The sequence below is a fragment of the Zophobas morio genome, unplaced genomic scaffold, assembly GCF_036711695.1.
Source record: "Zophobas morio isolate AGI-343-1 ecotype UQ-CSIRO unplaced genomic scaffold, CSIRO_AGI_Zmor_V1 ptg000021l, whole genome shotgun sequence".
Lineage (NCBI taxonomy): Eukaryota > Metazoa > Arthropoda > Insecta > Coleoptera > Tenebrionidae > Zophobas > Zophobas morio.
Window position 1 is genome coordinate 27,509,354 of NW_026972126.1, and position 18,557 is coordinate 27,527,910.

The 18,557-nt window shown below is 39.9% G+C and overlaps 4 protein-coding genes across 4 annotated transcripts; 3 read left to right on the forward strand and 1 right to left on the reverse strand.

The window, feature by feature from the left end:
- The first annotated feature begins 1,652 nt into the window (after nt 1-1,652).
- LOC135132083 (actin-5C) lies at nt 1,653-3,791 on the forward strand. Its single transcript, XM_064060014.1, has 2 exons — nt 1,653-1,761; nt 2,534-3,791. The coding sequence occupies exon 2, from the start codon at nt 2,548-2,550 to the stop codon at nt 3,676-3,678; it is 1,131 nt and encodes a 376-aa protein (XP_063916084.1). The 5' UTR covers nt 1,653-1,761; nt 2,534-2,547; the 3' UTR covers nt 3,679-3,791.
- On the forward strand, nt 3,785-5,167 carry LOC135132084 (actin-3-like). The gene has a single exon (XM_064060015.1). The coding sequence runs from the start codon at nt 4,109-4,111 to the stop codon at nt 5,141-5,143; it is 1,035 nt and encodes a 344-aa protein (XP_063916085.1). The 5' UTR covers nt 3,785-4,108; the 3' UTR covers nt 5,144-5,167.
- On the reverse strand, nt 5,135-6,152 carry LOC135132085 (cytosolic Fe-S cluster assembly factor Nubp2 homolog). Its single transcript, XM_064060016.1, has 4 exons — nt 5,964-6,152; nt 5,831-5,919; nt 5,602-5,783; nt 5,135-5,553 (listed from the first exon to the last, which is right to left on the reverse strand). Exons 1-4 carry the CDS (start codon nt 6,072-6,074, stop codon nt 5,168-5,170), a joined length of 768 nt encoding a protein of 255 aa, XP_063916086.1. The 5' UTR covers nt 6,075-6,152; the 3' UTR covers nt 5,135-5,167.
- Nucleotides 6,153-6,221: 69 nt separating this feature from the next.
- LOC135132082 (intraflagellar transport protein 56) lies at nt 6,222-8,687 on the forward strand. The gene is made up of 6 exons (XM_064060013.1): nt 6,222-6,571; nt 6,617-6,757; nt 6,804-7,331; nt 7,388-7,714; nt 7,765-7,933; nt 8,178-8,687. Exons 1-6 carry the CDS (start codon nt 6,569-6,571, stop codon nt 8,669-8,671), a joined length of 1,662 nt encoding a protein of 553 aa, XP_063916083.1. The 5' UTR covers nt 6,222-6,568; the 3' UTR covers nt 8,672-8,687.
- Nucleotides 8,688-18,557: the final 9,870 nt, after the last annotated feature.

Sequence of the window (18,557 nt, forward strand, 5' to 3'; positions counted from 1 at the left end):
CCTGAGGGGATCATTTTAGGCACTTTTCCCCTACACTTTGGTGTGAAAAATTTGTGACGTTTAAAACTGTATATATATATATTTTTAATCTCCAAATTAGACACCCGGTATGATGAATATGATTAACAACTGTGTCTTTTCATTTTCTTCTAATAAATGAACAAAAATTGGAACAGTGGTCAAACTGAAAATCGTCAAAAACCGAGTAAGGTTTTGTCAAGTTGGACATTCTGATTCTAAATCTGCAATCAGTTGTTTTTTGGCACGTCACTTAATCAACGTGACAGACATGACTTAAGTAACTTTGTTTAAGTATATTATACACTTCACAACGATAATAATTTCCATGATTTGCAAATATTCGAATCAGTTGAAAGCGATAACAATTTATTTGTGTAAATACCTCATTTTATTGATTTCCTGATCATAAATATTTTGAAAAACTGTATGTGCTTGAAAAAATTTAAAAGTAATTATTAATTTGCAGTATTTTGTCAAAATTGTGCCATTTTGGTTGCACCCCCATGAAACGGAAAATCTTGACTATGGGTTTCAATGAATCCGGAATACGACTCCTGTTGTTGGTCTGGAACAAAAAATGGGAAAGTCAGTGTTCATTTTACCTTAGTTTGGACCCTTTGTGTGTTCAAAATAAATCATCCATGTCTTTGTTCTTGCACCTCTGGGTTTAGCAAAATATTCAATGAATGCGCCACCCCCGGCTTGTGGCGGCCGCGACCCCGTCCGTGCCCTTCACCGCCGCCATCAATGGGCCCATCCTAACTGTACCAGCACCCGCCGCCGCCCCAGGTCCATCACCCCCATGACATAAGCGTTCAAGGTCGGCGATCGAGGCCACAGCCCGCTACGATGAATCGGAACGCCGGCCGGCTACACCATCTCGAGTTAGGTTAGGCCAAAGCTCTCCGCCAATCAGCGCTCAGCGTACGCTTTATGCCCATATATGGTAACAACGTCGTGAATGAGCCTGGTGGGGCGGGCGAGTCCATTCCGAGGGGGGTCGTCGCCGTCTCCAACGACCGTATCAACAAACCCCCTTCAACTGTTTCGATTTTGACGTTTCGAGCCCCGAAGTCGCCCCTGTCTCGCCCTCTGCCGCCGCCCCATCGCCTCGCCGCGCCGCTTTCCCCCAGAGAAAATTCGAATTTCCACCCGGACTCACCCCGGCCGGAGCCACTTGTCGTGCGCCGGCTTCCTCGAAATCGCAACCGGCATTTGTTGCTCGAACGTTGTGCCTGTGTGACGTGTTCGCTACGGTAAGTGACATTTTCCCAATTTTTCTGCTTTTTGCGAGGGGATCGCGCCTCCACCTGCGGATTCGGCTATTTTTGCCCCCGCAGGTGGTTGTTTGGCTTTAAAAATAGCTGACGTTTGGAGCGCTGCCAACTTCGGCGCGGCACCTTAGCCACCGCCGGGATCCCACTGTCGGCACGCCGGGCCATTTATCACAATTTATCGTTTTGAGCGTTATTGTGGCGAATTGTGTCACGATGATGCCCCCGCGGGGGCAGGGGGGACCGGTGCAATGCTATTCCTTATATGGTAATGTTTGGCAGCGATTGGCTCGCGCCGCCACTGTAATCCTGCGCGTAGAACCTGGGAGGGGCTGCTGCGAGCTTCGTATATAGCCGGAGAAATTTTACTATTTCACACAGTTCGAGCTGGTTTGTGATATTGTGTGCAGGCGTCGACGGCGTTACTGTGCTTAGATTTATTTTATTAGAATTAAATAACCCCAATGTAAGTTGAAAGTAGTTTGTACTTTGTGGAATTACAGTGCGATCTCGGGGTGTGGCCGTGAAACGTGAACTTGGAAAACTTTCAATCGAAACCGGTTTCGACTTCAACCCTTTTCGTGCATTTATTCGTTAATTTTTTTGAATTTTTTGTCGAGTGGTTCGTTGGAAATTTTTGAATTTTTTTCATCCGGTTGGTAACGGTTCAGTAAACGTCAACCGCCAGGAGGTTACAACGAGTGCCTTTTTTTTGTCTCGAATTGAGTGAATTTAAACCGAATTGTCGACGCGAAGCGTAAGAAACCAATTTTTTTCGATTCGAACGCTTTTTCTGGCGGAGTCGTTGAAAGGGCAGAAAATGGGTGTGCCACCCCCACCACCTGCCGGCGGCGGTTAAAGTTCGTTCAAGTTTCAAACTGAAATACCAATTGAAGTTCGTAAGTTTTTCGTACTTAAAGCAATAAAAACCGACCGCGTTTTTACGTATCTAATATACAGTGTGTTTTTTGAAAAAACTGAGAATTGTGTAGTAGTTGAAATTTGAACATGATTAATTTAAATTTTCGTCATTAGAGCCTCCGCTGCGCTCCATTGTGTGTAAATTTCATAACAGTTCGTTCACACAGCCTCCCGGCATAAATATGCATCGCGCGTCGCCGCATTCATACCGGTTCCATCTCCGGCGTCCGCCCTAACGGAGTCCATTGTATGCCACCGGTTCATCCATTTCCATTCATTATCCGCATCAATCGAGCTCACCGTCTCTCTCTTTGCAGTACTACTAATCAACATGTGTGACGAAGAAGTAGCCGCTTTGGTCGTCGACAACGGCTCCGGCATGTGCAAGGCCGGTTTCGCCGGAGACGACGCCCCCCGCGCCGTGTTCCCATCCATCGTCGGCCGCCCCCGCCACCAGGGCGTCATGGTCGGCATGGGCCAGAAGGACTCGTACGTCGGCGACGAGGCCCAAAGCAAAAGAGGTATCCTCACCTTGAAATACCCCATCGAGCACGGCATCGTGACGAACTGGGACGACATGGAGAAGATCTGGCATCACACCTTCTACAACGAGCTGCGTGTCGCCCCCGAGGAACACCCCGTCCTCCTGACTGAAGCCCCCCTCAATCCCAAAGCTAACCGCGAGAAGATGACCCAAATCATGTTCGAGACGTTCAACACCCCCGCGATGTACGTCGCCATCCAAGCAGTATTGTCGCTGTACGCCTCCGGTCGTACCACCGGTATCGTCCTGGATTCCGGGGACGGCGTGTCGCACACCGTGCCCATCTACGAAGGGTACGCTCTCCCGCACGCCATCCTCCGTCTGGACTTGGCCGGTCGCGACTTGACCGACTACCTCATGAAGATCCTGACCGAGAGAGGCTACTCGTTCACGACCACCGCCGAGAGGGAAATCGTCCGCGACATCAAAGAGAAGCTCTGCTACGTGGCGTTGGACTTCGAGCAGGAGATGGCCACGGCGGCCAGCTCCAGCTCGCTGGAGAAGAGCTACGAGCTTCCCGACGGGCAGGTCATCACCATCGGAAACGAGAGGTTCCGTTGCCCGGAGGCGCTCTTCCAGCCGTCGTTCTTGGGTATGGAAGCGTGCGGCATCCACGAGACCACCTACAACTCGATCATGAAGTGCGACGTGGACATCCGTAAGGACCTGTACGCCAACACGGTGCTGTCGGGCGGTACCACGATGTACCCCGGCATCGCCGACCGCATGCAGAAGGAAATCACGGCTCTGGCGCCTTCCACGATGAAGATCAAGATCATCGCGCCCCCAGAAAGGAAGTACTCCGTCTGGATCGGAGGCTCCATCCTAGCTTCACTCTCTACATTCCAACAGATGTGGATCTCCAAACAAGAGTACGACGAATCTGGACCATCCATCGTCCACAGGAAATGCTTCTAATCATTCACATCTGCAACATTCCAATATTAGTCCAGTTCAGTTTCTTTGTATATTGTAAAGCGATAGAAGCCGTTCGGACGGCTAAGGAACTGCCATGTTTTGTATGTTAACAACCACTATGGTTTCGCGTAACATATGCACTAGGCCAAAGTATTACAATCTTTTTTTATAATTTATTCCCTGTGCAGATTGAAGACTATTATTATTATGATGTACGTTATTATTACTTTAGGCTAACACTTATGGGATAATAAAATAGTTAAAAATTTGTAAAATATCTTTGTCCTTTTATTTATAATTTATTCAGTTTTCTACAATAAAACGAAAATACCAACGCATGTTTCAATCGGAAGTCCCAGGTGATTAGACGACCGCAGACCGAACGGAAAAACCCGCCACCTAGCAACAAAGTTTCACGAATTCAGTTTCCATGGATACCACGCGACGTGCGGTTGTTTTTGACGTGGGGTCCTCCTCGACGAGGGTGGGTCTCTCGTCCGACCAAACCCCCACAATCTTCCCGACTCTTGTCACCAAGTCAGACGGCCAAGTCCGCGTAGGAGGTCCAGGTGAAACAATCCGGGTCCAAGACATGATGATTGCGAACTTCGACCACGTGACAAAAATTTGGGAACATGGGTTCGAGCTACTAAAAGTGGACCCGAAAGAGCACCCCGTGTTCCTAAACAAACCCAGCTATCCTTCCCCCACCGCCCAAACCGAGAAAATGGCGCAGATCATGTTTGAGGAGTTTGGTGTCCCAGCCTTGCATCTGAATTACCCGGCGGTGATGGCCCTGCATGGGCATGGGTCCGATTGTGGCTTGGTGGTGGATTCTGGGTTCAGCGAAACCCAGTTCTATCCCGTGTACCAAGGACACATTCTAAAGTGGCCCGTTACAAGAGGACTACAAGTAGCCGGGGATTACCTAACCTCTTTATTGTTGGACGTTTTACAAAAAAAGGGGGCCTGCACGTACACGACCGCGGAACAAATTAAAGAAAAGTCCTTCTACGTGTCTGGTGATCCAGAAAATGAAAAACCGACTCCCGAAACTTGTGTTCTGGAAGATGCCAACGTTACTCTACTGGAAGAAAAATTTAAAATACCGGAGGAACTGTACACGTCTAGACTTGAGTACTGCGGTATTCACGAGTATGTTTTGAAGACTTTGTATAAGTGTGACCCCGAATTGAGGCCAACCCTATTCAAAAATATCGTTCTTACTGGGGGTAACTCGCAAATGCCGGGTTTCGCCCCACGTTTGGAAAAGGAACTCATTAAATCCCTCCCTTATTACAAAACTTTGCACAACGAACGCCCTAGAATCACAGTATCAGCACCTAATGTAGCCTGGATTGGTGGAACCAAGCTGGCCTCCCTTCCCACTTTTCTGGACACGTGTATGACCATGGCGGACTACGACGAGTACGGACCGACGCTAGTCAATACCAAATTTTTCTAATAAAATATACAAAGTTTTAATCCACTATGTACATGTTATTTTTTCTGCTATTTCATTAAAAGTTTTTGCAGACGGCGACTCCGGCAGTTCTTTGACGCACGCTTTCCCTAATAAAGCCCCCACTCGAGGGTCGATTGGCAGGACCCCCAGAAACGGCACTTCCGCCAAGTTTGCTAGAGCTTCGCCCCCACCTTTACTGAATATGTTTGTACATTCAGTGCACGAAGGACACACAAAGCCGCTCATATTTTCCACAATACCCAGAATCGGGATTTTCGTTCGTTTACAAAACGTGACTTCTTTGCGGACGTCTTCTATCGACACTTGTTGCGGGGTTGTCACCAAAATAGCGCCGTCACACTTCACCCCTTTCAAAGATTCCATAACACTGATGTGCTCATCGGACGTCCCTGCGTTTACAATGACAATCAATTTTGCTACCTAAAGCGCGACTTTACCTGGTGGCGTGTCTATTAAAAGATAGTCCAACTCCCCCCAGGACACATCCGTCAAAAACTGCTTCACCATGGCGGTTTTTTTCGGGCCGCGCCACACCACCGCGTCGTTGCGGCTATTCAACAAAAACCCGATCGACATAACCGCTAATTTTTGCTCCTGGTCCGTATAAACCGGCACCCATCTGAAAACGACAGTCATAACCTAGAAATTGGCGGACAATTTACAAACCCTTCGTCGGACTGGTGTACCCCTTTGTCTTCCAGTTGCAGTAAATAGGGGATGCTGGGGCCACATAAATCGATATCGAGCAGCCCCACCTACAAATTCGCTTTAGTTTGTAAATTTCGAAGAGAAACCTAACCTTAAAATTTTTTTCTTTCAAAGTCAGAGCCAACTGCGTGCTGACGGTCGACTTGCCGACGCCCCCTTTGCCCGAAAGGACCAAAATTACGTGCTTTACGTTCTCCAACATGTTCGAATTTGGATAAAATCACATTGGGACAAATTGCGGTTTTCGATGATTCGTATTTTTCGATCGGTTTAGGGTTTTTTGGGTCGTGAGGTTTGACATTTTCGGCGATGATTTATTAAAAAAGTCTTATTATGGAGTCACAGGTCATTAAAATTGCCTCAATTGATACGAATTTGATTATAATCTGATTTGTTTTTTTTTTAATCCAGTTTTTATTCAAAGTGTGTCTTATTTTCTGGTTGTTTTTGCGTTTGTAGTGGCAACGATTGACGTTTGTGCAATGTCAATATTTATGTTTTGTTTGGATTTGCGGTTCGATTTTTGTACAAAAAACACTCATTGGGCCCCCTTGTGACCCGAAGTAACATGTTTTGCAGCCAAAGAGCGCATTTCGTGCGAATACATGCGGTGGCGGTTTCAACTGTCATATCTGGTCACCATGGCAACCCTCATCGTGGTATACAAACAATCCAAGAGCACCAGTTTCTGCAGTCATGGTACTTTCCAACTCTACTATTTCCATAATTACCACCTTGTTGTAGATTCTCAGCAGGGTGAAGCCCGCAATCAGTGCTACCAATGACTCGGCAGCTTCAGTTGGGGACGCCGGCTCCGACAACGCCCCCAAGTTCGAAGACTACTTGAAAAAACGGGATTACACAGGAGCCATGACCCTCCTAGAGGTATCAGACGCCTTTGCCGTAACTTTGACCCATTTTGCTCTTCTAGTTCATGCAAATGCAAGAACCTGACATGAACATTGATTTATGGATGAGTTACTGCGCCTTCCATCAAGGCAACTACAAAAAAGCGCTATCAATCTATGAAATGCTAAAAAACAAACCTGAAGTGGACAACGTCGTCGTAAATTTAGCCTGTTGCTATTTTTATTTAGGGATGTATGAAGAATCAAAAGATTTGTTACAAAAAGCGCCCAATAGTGGTCTCAAAACCAGACTTAATTTTCATTTATCGCACAAATTGAGAGACGAGGGGGCTCTGATGGAGCACCACGAGCAACTGCAAGACGTGCTTGAAGACCAGCTGAGTTTGGCCGCGATTCATTATTTGAGGGCTCATTACCAAGAAGCGATCGACATTTATAAGAGATTGTTGCTCCAAAATCGAAATAATCTTGCGCTGAACGTCTACGTAGCTCTGTGTTACTATAAACTGGACTACTACGACGTGTCTCAGGAGGTTCTCACGCTTTATTTAAACCAGTATCCGGACTCGGTGATTGCTACTAATTTAAAAGTAATTTTATATAAATATAAAAAAAAAATGTAATTCAATTGACATAATTTCGACAGGCCTGCAACCACTTTCGACTGTACAAGGGTTCAGTCGCCGAAAACGAGCTCCGCTCCATCGTCGAACAAAGCGCCAACGTCGGTTTCGGCTATGACCTAGTTAAACACAATTTAGTCGTTTTTCGGGATGGTGAAGGCGCCATGCAAGTTTTCCCGTCTCTGGTGGACGTCATCCCCGAAGCTCGACTAAATCTGGTCATTCATTACCTGCGAAACGACGATATAAAGGAAGCTTACGATTTATTGCAAGATCTGCAACCAGCAGTACCCCAGGAGTACATTCTCAAGGGGGTCGTGAATGCCGCCTTAGGCCAAGAACTCAACTCTGTAATTATTTAAAAATCGTACTCTTGTTACACACTAATTTGGAATTCCAGCCTGATCATATTAAGACAGCTGAAGAATGCTTCCAACTGGTGGGAAGTTCGGCTAGTGAATGCGACACCATAGACGGGAGACAGTGCATGGCGGCATTTTTTTTCCTAGCGGGACAATTTGAAGAGGTCTTGGTGTATTTGTCGTCAATCAAGAGTTTTCTCCACTCAGGTACGTGGCGTCAGTTTCAAGCACTGTGGGTAAACGGCACATCGCCTGAAGTGTTATGCACACACACCAGTAAATGAATGTATTTAACGGTATTAAAACCGGATATTAGATAACCTTAATTACGCACAAATACAGCAAACCAATTAACATGATTAACTGTCATTGTTTTCCCGAGCATGCAGAAAATGATTAATTACACCACTTACCCATAATAACTGTTTTCCCCTTGACGCTACAATTTCAGACGACACCTTCAACTTCAACTTCGCTCAAGCGAAAACCGCGTCCAACCAGTTCAAGGAAGCCGAAGAAATTTTTCTTCTCATCCAGAACGCGAAGATCAAAGAGAGCCCGATTTACATCTCGAACCTGGCGCGCTGCTACGTCATGAACGGGAAGCCGGAGCTGGCCTGGGAGTTGTACTTGAAGATGGAGAGCAGCGCCGAGAGTTTCAATTTGTTGCTTTTAATCGCGAACGACTGCTACAAGATGGGGCAGTTCTGGTACGCGGCGAAGGCCTTCGACATGTTGGATCGGTTGGACCCCAATCCCGAGTTCTGGGAGGGCAAGCGGGGGGCCATCGCGGGGGTGTTCCAAGGGGTGGTGGCGCAGAAGTTCCCGGTGGACATGCTGGGGGATGTGCTGCAGCTGCTGAGGAGCAGCACGTCGACGCAGGCCGACCAGATGGCGAAGGTGATCAGGCAGTGGGTGAAGGAGACGAGGGTGGCGGGGTCGTAAATAAAGAGTGTTTGGAGGAGAGTGTTTTATTTGGGGGTTGAGACCTGTTTGTCCAGGGGGTGGTTGCAGGTAGGTACAGAGATGTAGCGTATTTCTCAGGATGTAAGTGATTCCGTTTACCGAACAGATGGAGTTAAGGTGCGTGATTTTTTAAAATTAAGACACATTTAGATTCAGATGTGAACGCCGCCCCTTTTCTCTGGACCAATGAAATGATTTATGTAGGTGGAGCTTGTGCGAGTAGGAGGAGCATCGGTAATATTGCTTTTTAAATCTGATTCTGACGTTTGGTTGCTTATTTAACACCAGATTAATAGGGTCTAGATACATACCTTGTTTACAATTTATCTATTTTTTTCACCAACAATTTAAGAAATTTATCTAAAATTTTAATAAGATAATGTTGTCATTAAGTGACAATATTACGAGTGATCATTAGAATCAAGAGGGGGGTGGGTGGGCGGGGCTATTACCTTCTTATAAGATTTTGTAAAAAAAAGCTGAATTTAGCTCCACCCACCTCTTTTTTCAATTTCACTAACTTATTTAACTTATTGTAAATGAGAATTGAATTCTGATTCGACAAGCGATACAATCTATTAAAATTTAAAAGAAAGTCAAAAGTGGCCCCGCCCACCCACCCCTATTCCGTTGTGATCACTCATTTTATTGGCTCCAAGACGTAAATTAGATTTTATAATGACAAATAATATGTAGAATCTAGGATTACATTTTTTTTTAGATAAAATTTTATTTTTTTACTAAATTTTACTTTTCATTCGAGAGACGACTTTGCCGCCAGTGTTTACATTGACATAATTAAAAATCATGAAGTAGACCCATTCAGGTAAAGTTGTATACGCCGCCCCTTTTCCGTCCACCAATGAAATGATTTATGTAGGTGGAGCTTGTGTGAGTGGGAGGCCCATTGGTAATATCCCTTTTAAATCTCATTCTCACGTCTAATGTGATGATTTAATATCAGCATAATATTTTCTCGTCAACGATTTAAGAGATTTTTTTTAGAGTGGTCGTTGGACTAAAGAGAGGGCGGGTGGGCGGGGCTATCGCCTTCTTATAAGACTTTGTAAAAAAAAGGCAAACTTAACTCCACCCACATCCCTTCTTTATTTCACTAACTTACTTTACTTACTGTAAAATGAGAATTGAATTCTGATTTGACGAGCGGTACAATTTAATGAGATTTGAGAGAAAGTCAAAAGTGGCCCCGCCCACCCACCCTTAGTCCGTTATGATCACTCATTTTATTGATTCGAAGATGGAAATTGGATATTATATTGACAAACAATGGAATCTAGAATTACATGTTTTTTATATAAAATTTTATTTTTTACTAGATTTTAATTTTAATTGGAAAAACGACTGCCGTCAGAGTTTACACTTCAATAATAGAAAAGTAATGTAAAATGAACTTTGTGAGGTACATTTATAAACCCCTCCCCTTTTCTCTGGACCAATGAAATGATTTATTGAGGTGGAGCTTCACCAAGTGGGAGGAGCATCGGTAATACTGCTTTTTATAACTGATTGTCACGTCTGGTATGCGTAATTCAGACCAGTTTAATTCGTTTTATATCTCTTTTTTTAACAATCTATATATTTTCTCACCAACAGTTTAATAAATTTGCTTAAGATTGTAATAACAAAATAATGTAATTAATTAACAATATCGAGTGATCGTTAGAAGCAAGAGGGGGTGGGTGGGCGGGTTGTTGCTTAGTTATAGGACTAGAAAAAAGTAAACCAAGTTCCACCCACCTCTTTTTCCATTTCACTGGCTCATTTTATTTACTATAAAATAGGAATTGAATTCTAATTTGACAAGATCTAAAACAAAGTCAAAAGTGCCTCCGCCCACCCACCCCTATTGCGTTGGGACTCATTTTATTTGTTCGAAGACGGAAGTTGGAAGAATCTAGAATTACACTTTTTTTTATAAAATTTATTTTTTTACTAGATTTTAATTTTCATTCGAAAAACGAGTGCCTTCAGAGTTTACACTTAAATAATAGAAAAGTAATGTGAGTTAACATTGTGAGGTACATTCGTAAACTCCGCCTTTTTTCTCCGGACCAATGAAATGATTTATTAAGGTGGAGCTTGTCCAAGTGGGAGGAGCATCGATAATATTGCTTTTTAAATCTGATTCTGAAGTCTGGTATGCTTATTTAACACCAGATTAATGGGCTCTAGATACATACTTTGTTTACAATTTATCTATTTATTTCACCAACAATTTAAGAAATTTGTCTGAAATACTTATAAGATAATGTTGCCATTAAATGACAATATTAAAAGTGGTCACTAAAATAAAGAGGGGGTGGGTGGGCGGGGCTATTGCCTTCTTTTTAGACTTTGTTAAAAAAAACTAAACTTAGCCCCACCCATTTCTTTTTTCAATTCCACTGATGTACTTAACTTATTGTAAATGAGATGTAATTCTGATTTGACAAGCGATACAATCTATTAAAATTTAAAAGAAAGTCAAAAGTGACGTAAATTAGATTTTATAATGACAAATAATAGAATCCAGGATTACATTTTTTTTTATATCAATTTTATTTTTTACTAAATTTTACTTTTCATTCGAGAGACGACTTTGCCGCCTGTATTTACATTGACATAATGAAAAATCATGAAGTAGACCCATTCAGGTAAAGTTGTATACGCCGCCCCTTTTCCGTGGACCAATGAAATGATTTATGCCCATTGGTAATATCCCTTTTAAATCTCATTCTCATGTCTAATATGATGATTTAATATCAGCATAATATTTTATCGCCAACGATTTAAGAGATTCTTTTTAGAGTGGTCGTTGGACTAAAGAGAGGGCGAGTGGGCGGGGCTATCGCCTTCTTATAAGACTTTGTAAAAAAACGGCAAACTTAGCTCCACCCACATCTCTTCTTTATTTCACTAACTTACTTTACTTACTGTAAAATGAGAATTGAATTCTGATTTGACGAGCGGTACAATCTATTCAGATTTGAGAGAAAGTCAAAAGTGGCCCCGCTCACCCACTCCTAATAAGTGGGAGGAGCATCGATAATATTGCTATTTAAAACTGATTCTCACATCTGGTATGCGTATTTAGCACCAGCTTAATTCTTTTTGTATATCTTTTTTAACAATTCGTCTATTTTCTCACCTACAGTTAATCAAATTTGCTTAAGATTGTAATAAGAAAATAATTCTATTATTAATTAACAATATTAAGAGTGATCACTAGAATCAACACAGGGTGGGTGGGCGGGTTTATTGCTTGTTGATAAGACTGTACAAACAACTAAATTTAGCTCCACCCATCTCTTTTTCTATTTCACTGGCTTAATTTATTTATATTTAATTGGGAATTGAATTTTAATTTGACAAGATTTAAAACAAAGCAAAAAGTGGCCCCGCCCACCCACCCCTTATCCATTGTGATAACTCATTTTACTGGTTCGAAGACGGGAGTTGGATTTTATATTGAGAAATAACAGAATCTAGAATCACATTTTTTTAATAAAATTTTATTTTTTACTAGATTTTAATTTTTATTCGAAAAACGACTGCCGTCAGAGTTTACACTTAAATAATAGAAAAGTAATGTAAAGTTAACTTTGTGAAGTGCATTTATAAATCCCGCCCCTCTTCTCTGGACCAATGAAATGATTTATTAAGGTGGAGCTTCACCAAGTGGGAGGAGCATCGGTCATACTGCTTTTTAAAACTGATTCTCACGTCTGGGTATGCGTATTTAACCCTAGCTTAATTCTTTCTATATCCCTTTTTTAACAATCTGTCTATTTTCTCACCAACGGTTTAAGAAATTGGCTTAAGATTGCAATAAAAAATAATGTTATTAATTAACAATATTAAGAGTGATGATTACAATCAAGACAGGGTGGGTGGGCGGGGTTATTGCTTGTTGATAAAACCGTAGAAACAACTAAATTTAGCTCCACCCATCTCTTTTTCCATTTCACTGGCGTAATTTATTTACATTTAATTGGGAATTGAATTTTAATTTGACAAGATTTAAAACAAAGTAAAAAGTGGCCCCGCCCACCCACCCCTATTCCGTTTTGATCACTCATTTTATTGGTTCGAAGACGGAAATTGGATTTTATATTGACAAATAATAGTTGGAATGTAGAATTACATAAAATTTTATTTTTTACTAGATTTTAATTTTTATTCAAAAAACGACTACCGTCAGAGTTTACAGTTAAATAGTAAAAAGTAATGTAAAGTTAACATTGTGAGGTACATTACTAAACCCTGCTTCTTTTCTCCGGACAAATGATTCAAAATGTCAAAAGTGCCAAAATCCGTCTTATCTTAACAAATACTAGCCCCGCCCTCCCACCCACTACTTTCTTACAAAATATCTCATTTGCCAAAATCAATCTAATCTTAGCAAATACTAGCCCCGCCCACCCACCCTCTTCTTATTCTAGCGACTAATTTTATTTCTGTTCAGTTTAAGACCATTCATTTTATTCACATCGAATAAAATCAATCTCTGAAAAGGAGGCAGGGTGGGTGGGCGGGGCTAATCATGTCCTTCTGTCGAGAGGTAGTGGAAACTAATAGACTCTTGGATGTGAAAAAAAAAAAAAAATAGCCAAACATAATTTTTACTTCCCGAGCGTAAGCAAAGGAAGTATTGTAATCGAGTCCGTCGGCCGACTCTCTACTTTTACGTTTTCTCGATCTTTCATGACCCCTAGAAGACGAAGAAATAGGTCTCCCATTTCCGTCTGTCTGTCCGTCTGTCCGTCTGTCCGTCTGTCCGTCTGTCCGTCTGTCCGTCCGTCTGTCCGTCTGTCCGTCTGTCCGTCCGTCTGTCCGTCTGTCCGTCTGTCCGTCTGTTGTCCCGGATTTTTATTAGACAGATAATCTCCGAAAGTACTCGACCGATTGTTATGAAATTTTGTACTTATATTAAGAATATCATGTAGATGGTAAAACGCTAACCAAAATTTGTCTAATCATCCCCACCACTAATGCGATGACGTCACTTCAAAATTGTACATAGTAAATGGGTTTTCAATTGTATAAAATAACATAGTCCTACACATGTAGTTTACAACTCTGAATCGACTTTTCACCCGAAACGTCCAGATTTTTGGAAAAAAAATCAAAATTATAAAACATTTTGAAATTTAATTTTTAATCTGCTAACCAGAATGCTTTGAAATGTTGCAGATGTTTTAAGGCTATAAAGAGCATCATAAATCTTTAGTCAAAAAATATTTGCTTATCCCCTCCAAAAACTTGATGACGTCAGCTCAAAAGTTTGTGGAATAAATCATATCTAAAATGTACAAAATATGATGAGTCTGTACTTGTGATCTATCACTCCATTAATATTTTTTGGATTTGCATATACAGGGTGACTCAAAAAAATTAATGAATGCGTAAATATATTTTACTGATTTACTCAGAAACTACAAAACTGAATGCTTTGAAATCTTGCAGATGTTTTAAGGTTATAAAGAGCATAATAAATGTTTAGTCAAAATATATTTGCTTATCCCCTCCAAAAAATTGATGACGTCAGCTCGAAAGTTTGCCGAATAAATCCTATCTAAACTGTAAAAATATGATGAGTCTGTACTTGTAATTTATCACTCCATTCATATTTTTTGGATTTGCATATACAGGGTGACTCAAAAAAATTAATGAATGCGTAAATATATTTTATTGATTTAATCAGGAACTACAAAACCGAATGCTCTGAAATCTTGCAGATGTTTTAAGGTCATAAAGAGCATAATAAATGTTTAGTCAAAATATATTTGCTTATCCCCTCCTAAAACTTGATGACGTCAGCTCGAAAGTTTGCCGAATAAATCATATCTAAAATGTACAAAATATGATCAGTCTGTACTTGTGATCTATCACTCCATCCATATTTTTTGGATTTGCATATACAGGGTGATTCAAAAAAATTAATGAAAGCGTAAATTTATTTTACTGATTTACTCAGGAACTACAAAACCGAATGCTTTGAAATCTTGAAGATGTTTTAAGGTTATAAAGAGCATAATAAGTGTTTAGTCAAAATACATTTGCTTATCCCCTCCAAAAAATTGATGACGTCAGCTCAAAAGTTTGCCGAATAAATCCTATCTAAACTGTACAAAATATGATGAGTCTGTACTTGTAATTTATCACTCCATTCATATTTTTAGGATTTGCATATACAGGGTGACTCAAAAAAATTAATGAATGCGTAAATTAATTTTATTGATTTACTCAGGAACTATAAAACCGAATTCTTTGAAATCCACTGCGAAAAAAAAACATAATAGGCATTCAGTCGTCACGTTTCCGACAGCGAGGGAAGTACTGTCTAAACTCTTTAGACCAATTTTTTTATATTATACTATTTGCTACAAAATTTATTTTTTATTTCTTGCACCTGACCAGACTCTGGATAATTAACGAAAATAATCGAAAAATGATTGAAAATGTCAAAAGTGCCAAAATCCGTCTTATCTTAACAAATACTAGCCCCGCCCTCCCACCCACTACTTTCTTACAAAATATCTCATTTGCCAAAATCAATCTAATCTTAGCAAATACTAGCCCCGCCCCCCACCCTCTTCTTATTCTAGCGACTAATTTTATTTCTGTTCAGTTTAAGACCATTCATTTTATTCACATCGGATAAAATCAATCTCTGAAAAGGAGGCAGGGTGGGTGGGCGGGGCTAATCATGTTCTTCTGTCGAGAGGTAATGGAAACTAATAGACTCTTGGATGTGAAAAAAATTAAAAAAAAAAATAGCAAATCATAATTTTTTTATATTATACTATTTGCTACAAAATTTATTTTTTATTTCATGCACCTGACCAGGCTCTGGATAATTTACGAAAATAATCGAAAAATGATTGAAAATGGCAAAAGTGCCAAAATCTGTCTTATCGTATCAAATACTAGCCTCGCCCACCCACCCTCTTATTCTAACGACTAATTTTATTTCTGTTCAGTTTAAGACCATTCATTTTATCCACATTGGATTAAATCAGTCTCTGAAAAGGAGGCAGGGTGGGTGGGCGGGGCTAATTATGTTCATTTGTCGAGTGGGATTGGAAACTAATAGAATCTAGGATGTGAAAAAAATAATATGTAATAAAAAAAGCGCTAAACGTATTTTTTTATTATACAACTTACTATAAAATTTATTTATTATTTCATGCACCTGACCAGACTCCGGATAATTTTCGAAAATAGTTGAAAAATGTCAAAAGTGCCAAGTTTTTAGAGGATCTGTCATTTGCCAAAATCAGTCTTATCTTATCAAACACTAGCCCCACCCACCCTATTCTTATTCTAGCGACTAATTTTATTTCTGTTCAGTTTAAGACTATTCATTTTATTCACATCGAATAAAATCAATCTCTGAAAAGGAGGCAGGGTGGGTGGGCGGGGCTAATCATGTTCTTCTGTCGAGAGGTAATGGAAACTAATAGACTCTTGGATGTGAAAAAAATTAAAAAAAAAAATAGCAAATCATAATTTTTTTATATTATACTATTTGCTACAAAATTTATTTTTTATTTCATGCACCTGACCAGTCTCTGGATAATTTACGAAAATAATCGAAAAATGATTGAAAATGGCAAAAGTGCCAAAATCTGTCTTATCGTATCAAATACTAGCCCCGCCCACCCACCCTCTTATTCTAACGACTAATTTTATTTCTGTTCAGTTTAAGACCATTCATTTTATCCACATTGGATAAAATCAGTCTCTGAAAAGGAGGCAGGGTGGGTGGGCGGGGCTAATTATGTTCATTTGTCGAGTGGGATTGGAAACTAATAGAATCTAGGATGTGAAAAAAATTATATGTAATAAAAAATGCGCTAAACGTATTTTTTTTATTATACTATTTACTATAAAATTCATTTATTATTTCATGCACCTGACCAGACTCTGGACAATTTTCGAAAATCGAAATGATTTAAGGTGGAGCTTCACCAAGTGGGAAGAGCATCGGTAATAATGCTTTTTAAAACTGGTTTTCACGTCTGGTATGCGTATTTAACACCTGGTTAATTATTTCTATACATCTTTTTTAACAATTTGTCTATTTTCTCACCAACAGTTGAACAAATTTGCTTAAGATTGTAAGGAGAAAATAAATTTGTTATAATTAACAATATTAAGAGTGATCATTAGAATCAAGGGAGGGTGGGTGGGCGGGGTTATTGCTTGTTGATAAGACTGTAGAAACAACTAAATTTAGCTCCACCCATCTCTTTTTCCATTTTACTAGCTTATTTTATTTACTATAAAATGGGAACTGAATTCTAATTTGACAAGACTTAAAACAAAGTCAAAAGTGGACCCGCCCACCCACCCCTATTCCGTTGTGATAACTCATTTTACTGGCTCGAAGACGGGAGTTGGATTTTATATTGAGAAATAACAGAATCTAGAATCACATTTTTTTAATAAAATTTTATTTTTTACTAGATTTTAATTTTTATTCGAAAAACGACTGCCGTCAGAGTTTACACTTTAATAATAGAAAAGTAATGTAAAGTTAACTTTGTGAAGTGCATTTATAAACCCCGCCCCTCTTCTCTGGACCAATGAAATGATTTATTAAGGCGGAGCTTCACCAAGTGGGAGGAGCATCGGTCATACTGCTTTTTAAAACGGATTCTCACGTCTGGGTATGCGTATTTAACCCTAGCTTAATCCTTTCTATATACCTTTTTTAACAATCTGTCTATTTTCTCACCAACGGTTTAAGAAATTGGCTTAAGATTGCAATAAAAAATAATGTTAATAATTAACAATATTAAGAGTGATCATTAGAATTAAGAAGGGGTGGGTGGGCGGGGTTATTGCTTGCTTATAAGACTGTAGAAACAACTAAACTTAGCTCCACCCCTCTCTTTTTCCATTTCACTGACTTAATTTATTTACATTTAAATGGGAATTGAATTCTAATTGGACAAGATTTAAAACAAAATAAAAAGTGGCCCCGCCCACCCACCCCTATTCCGTTTTGATCACTCATTTTATTGGTTCGAAGACGGAAATTGGATTTTATATTGACAAATAATAGTTGGAATGTAGAATTACATAAAATTTTATTTTTTACTAGATTTTAATTTTTATTCAAAAAACGACTACCGTCAGAGTTTACGGTTAAATAGTAAAAAGTAATGTAAAGTTAACATTGTGAGGTACGTTACTAAACCCTGCTTCTTTTCTCCGGACCAATGAAATGATTTAAGGTGGAGCTTCACCAAGTGGAAGGAGCATCGGTAATAACGCTTTTTAAAACTGGTTTTCACGTCTGGTATGCGTATTTAACACCAGCTTAATTATTTCTATACATCTTTTTTAACAATTTGTCTATTTTCTCACCAACAGTTGAACAAATTTGCTTAAGATTGTAAGGAGAAAATAAATTTGTTATAATTAACAATATTAAGAGTGATCATTAGAATCAAGGGAGGGTGGGTGGGCGGGGTTATTGCTTGTTGATGAGACTGTAGAAACAACTAAATTTAGCTCCACCCGTCTCTTTTTCCATTTTACTAGCTTATTTTATTTACTATAAAATGGGAACTGAATTTTAATTTGACAAGACTTAAAACAAAGTCAAAAGTAGGCGGAACATCGGTAATACTGATTTTTAAAAATTATTCTCACGTCTGGTATGTGTATTTAACCCTAGGTTAATTCTTTCCATATACCTTTTTTAACAATTTGTCCATTTTCTCACCAACAGTTTAAAAAATTTGTTTAAAATTGCAACAAAAAATTATGTTATTAATTAACAATATTAAGAGTGATTATTGGAATTAAGAATGGGTGGGTGGGCGGGGTTATAGCTTGTTTATAAGGCTAT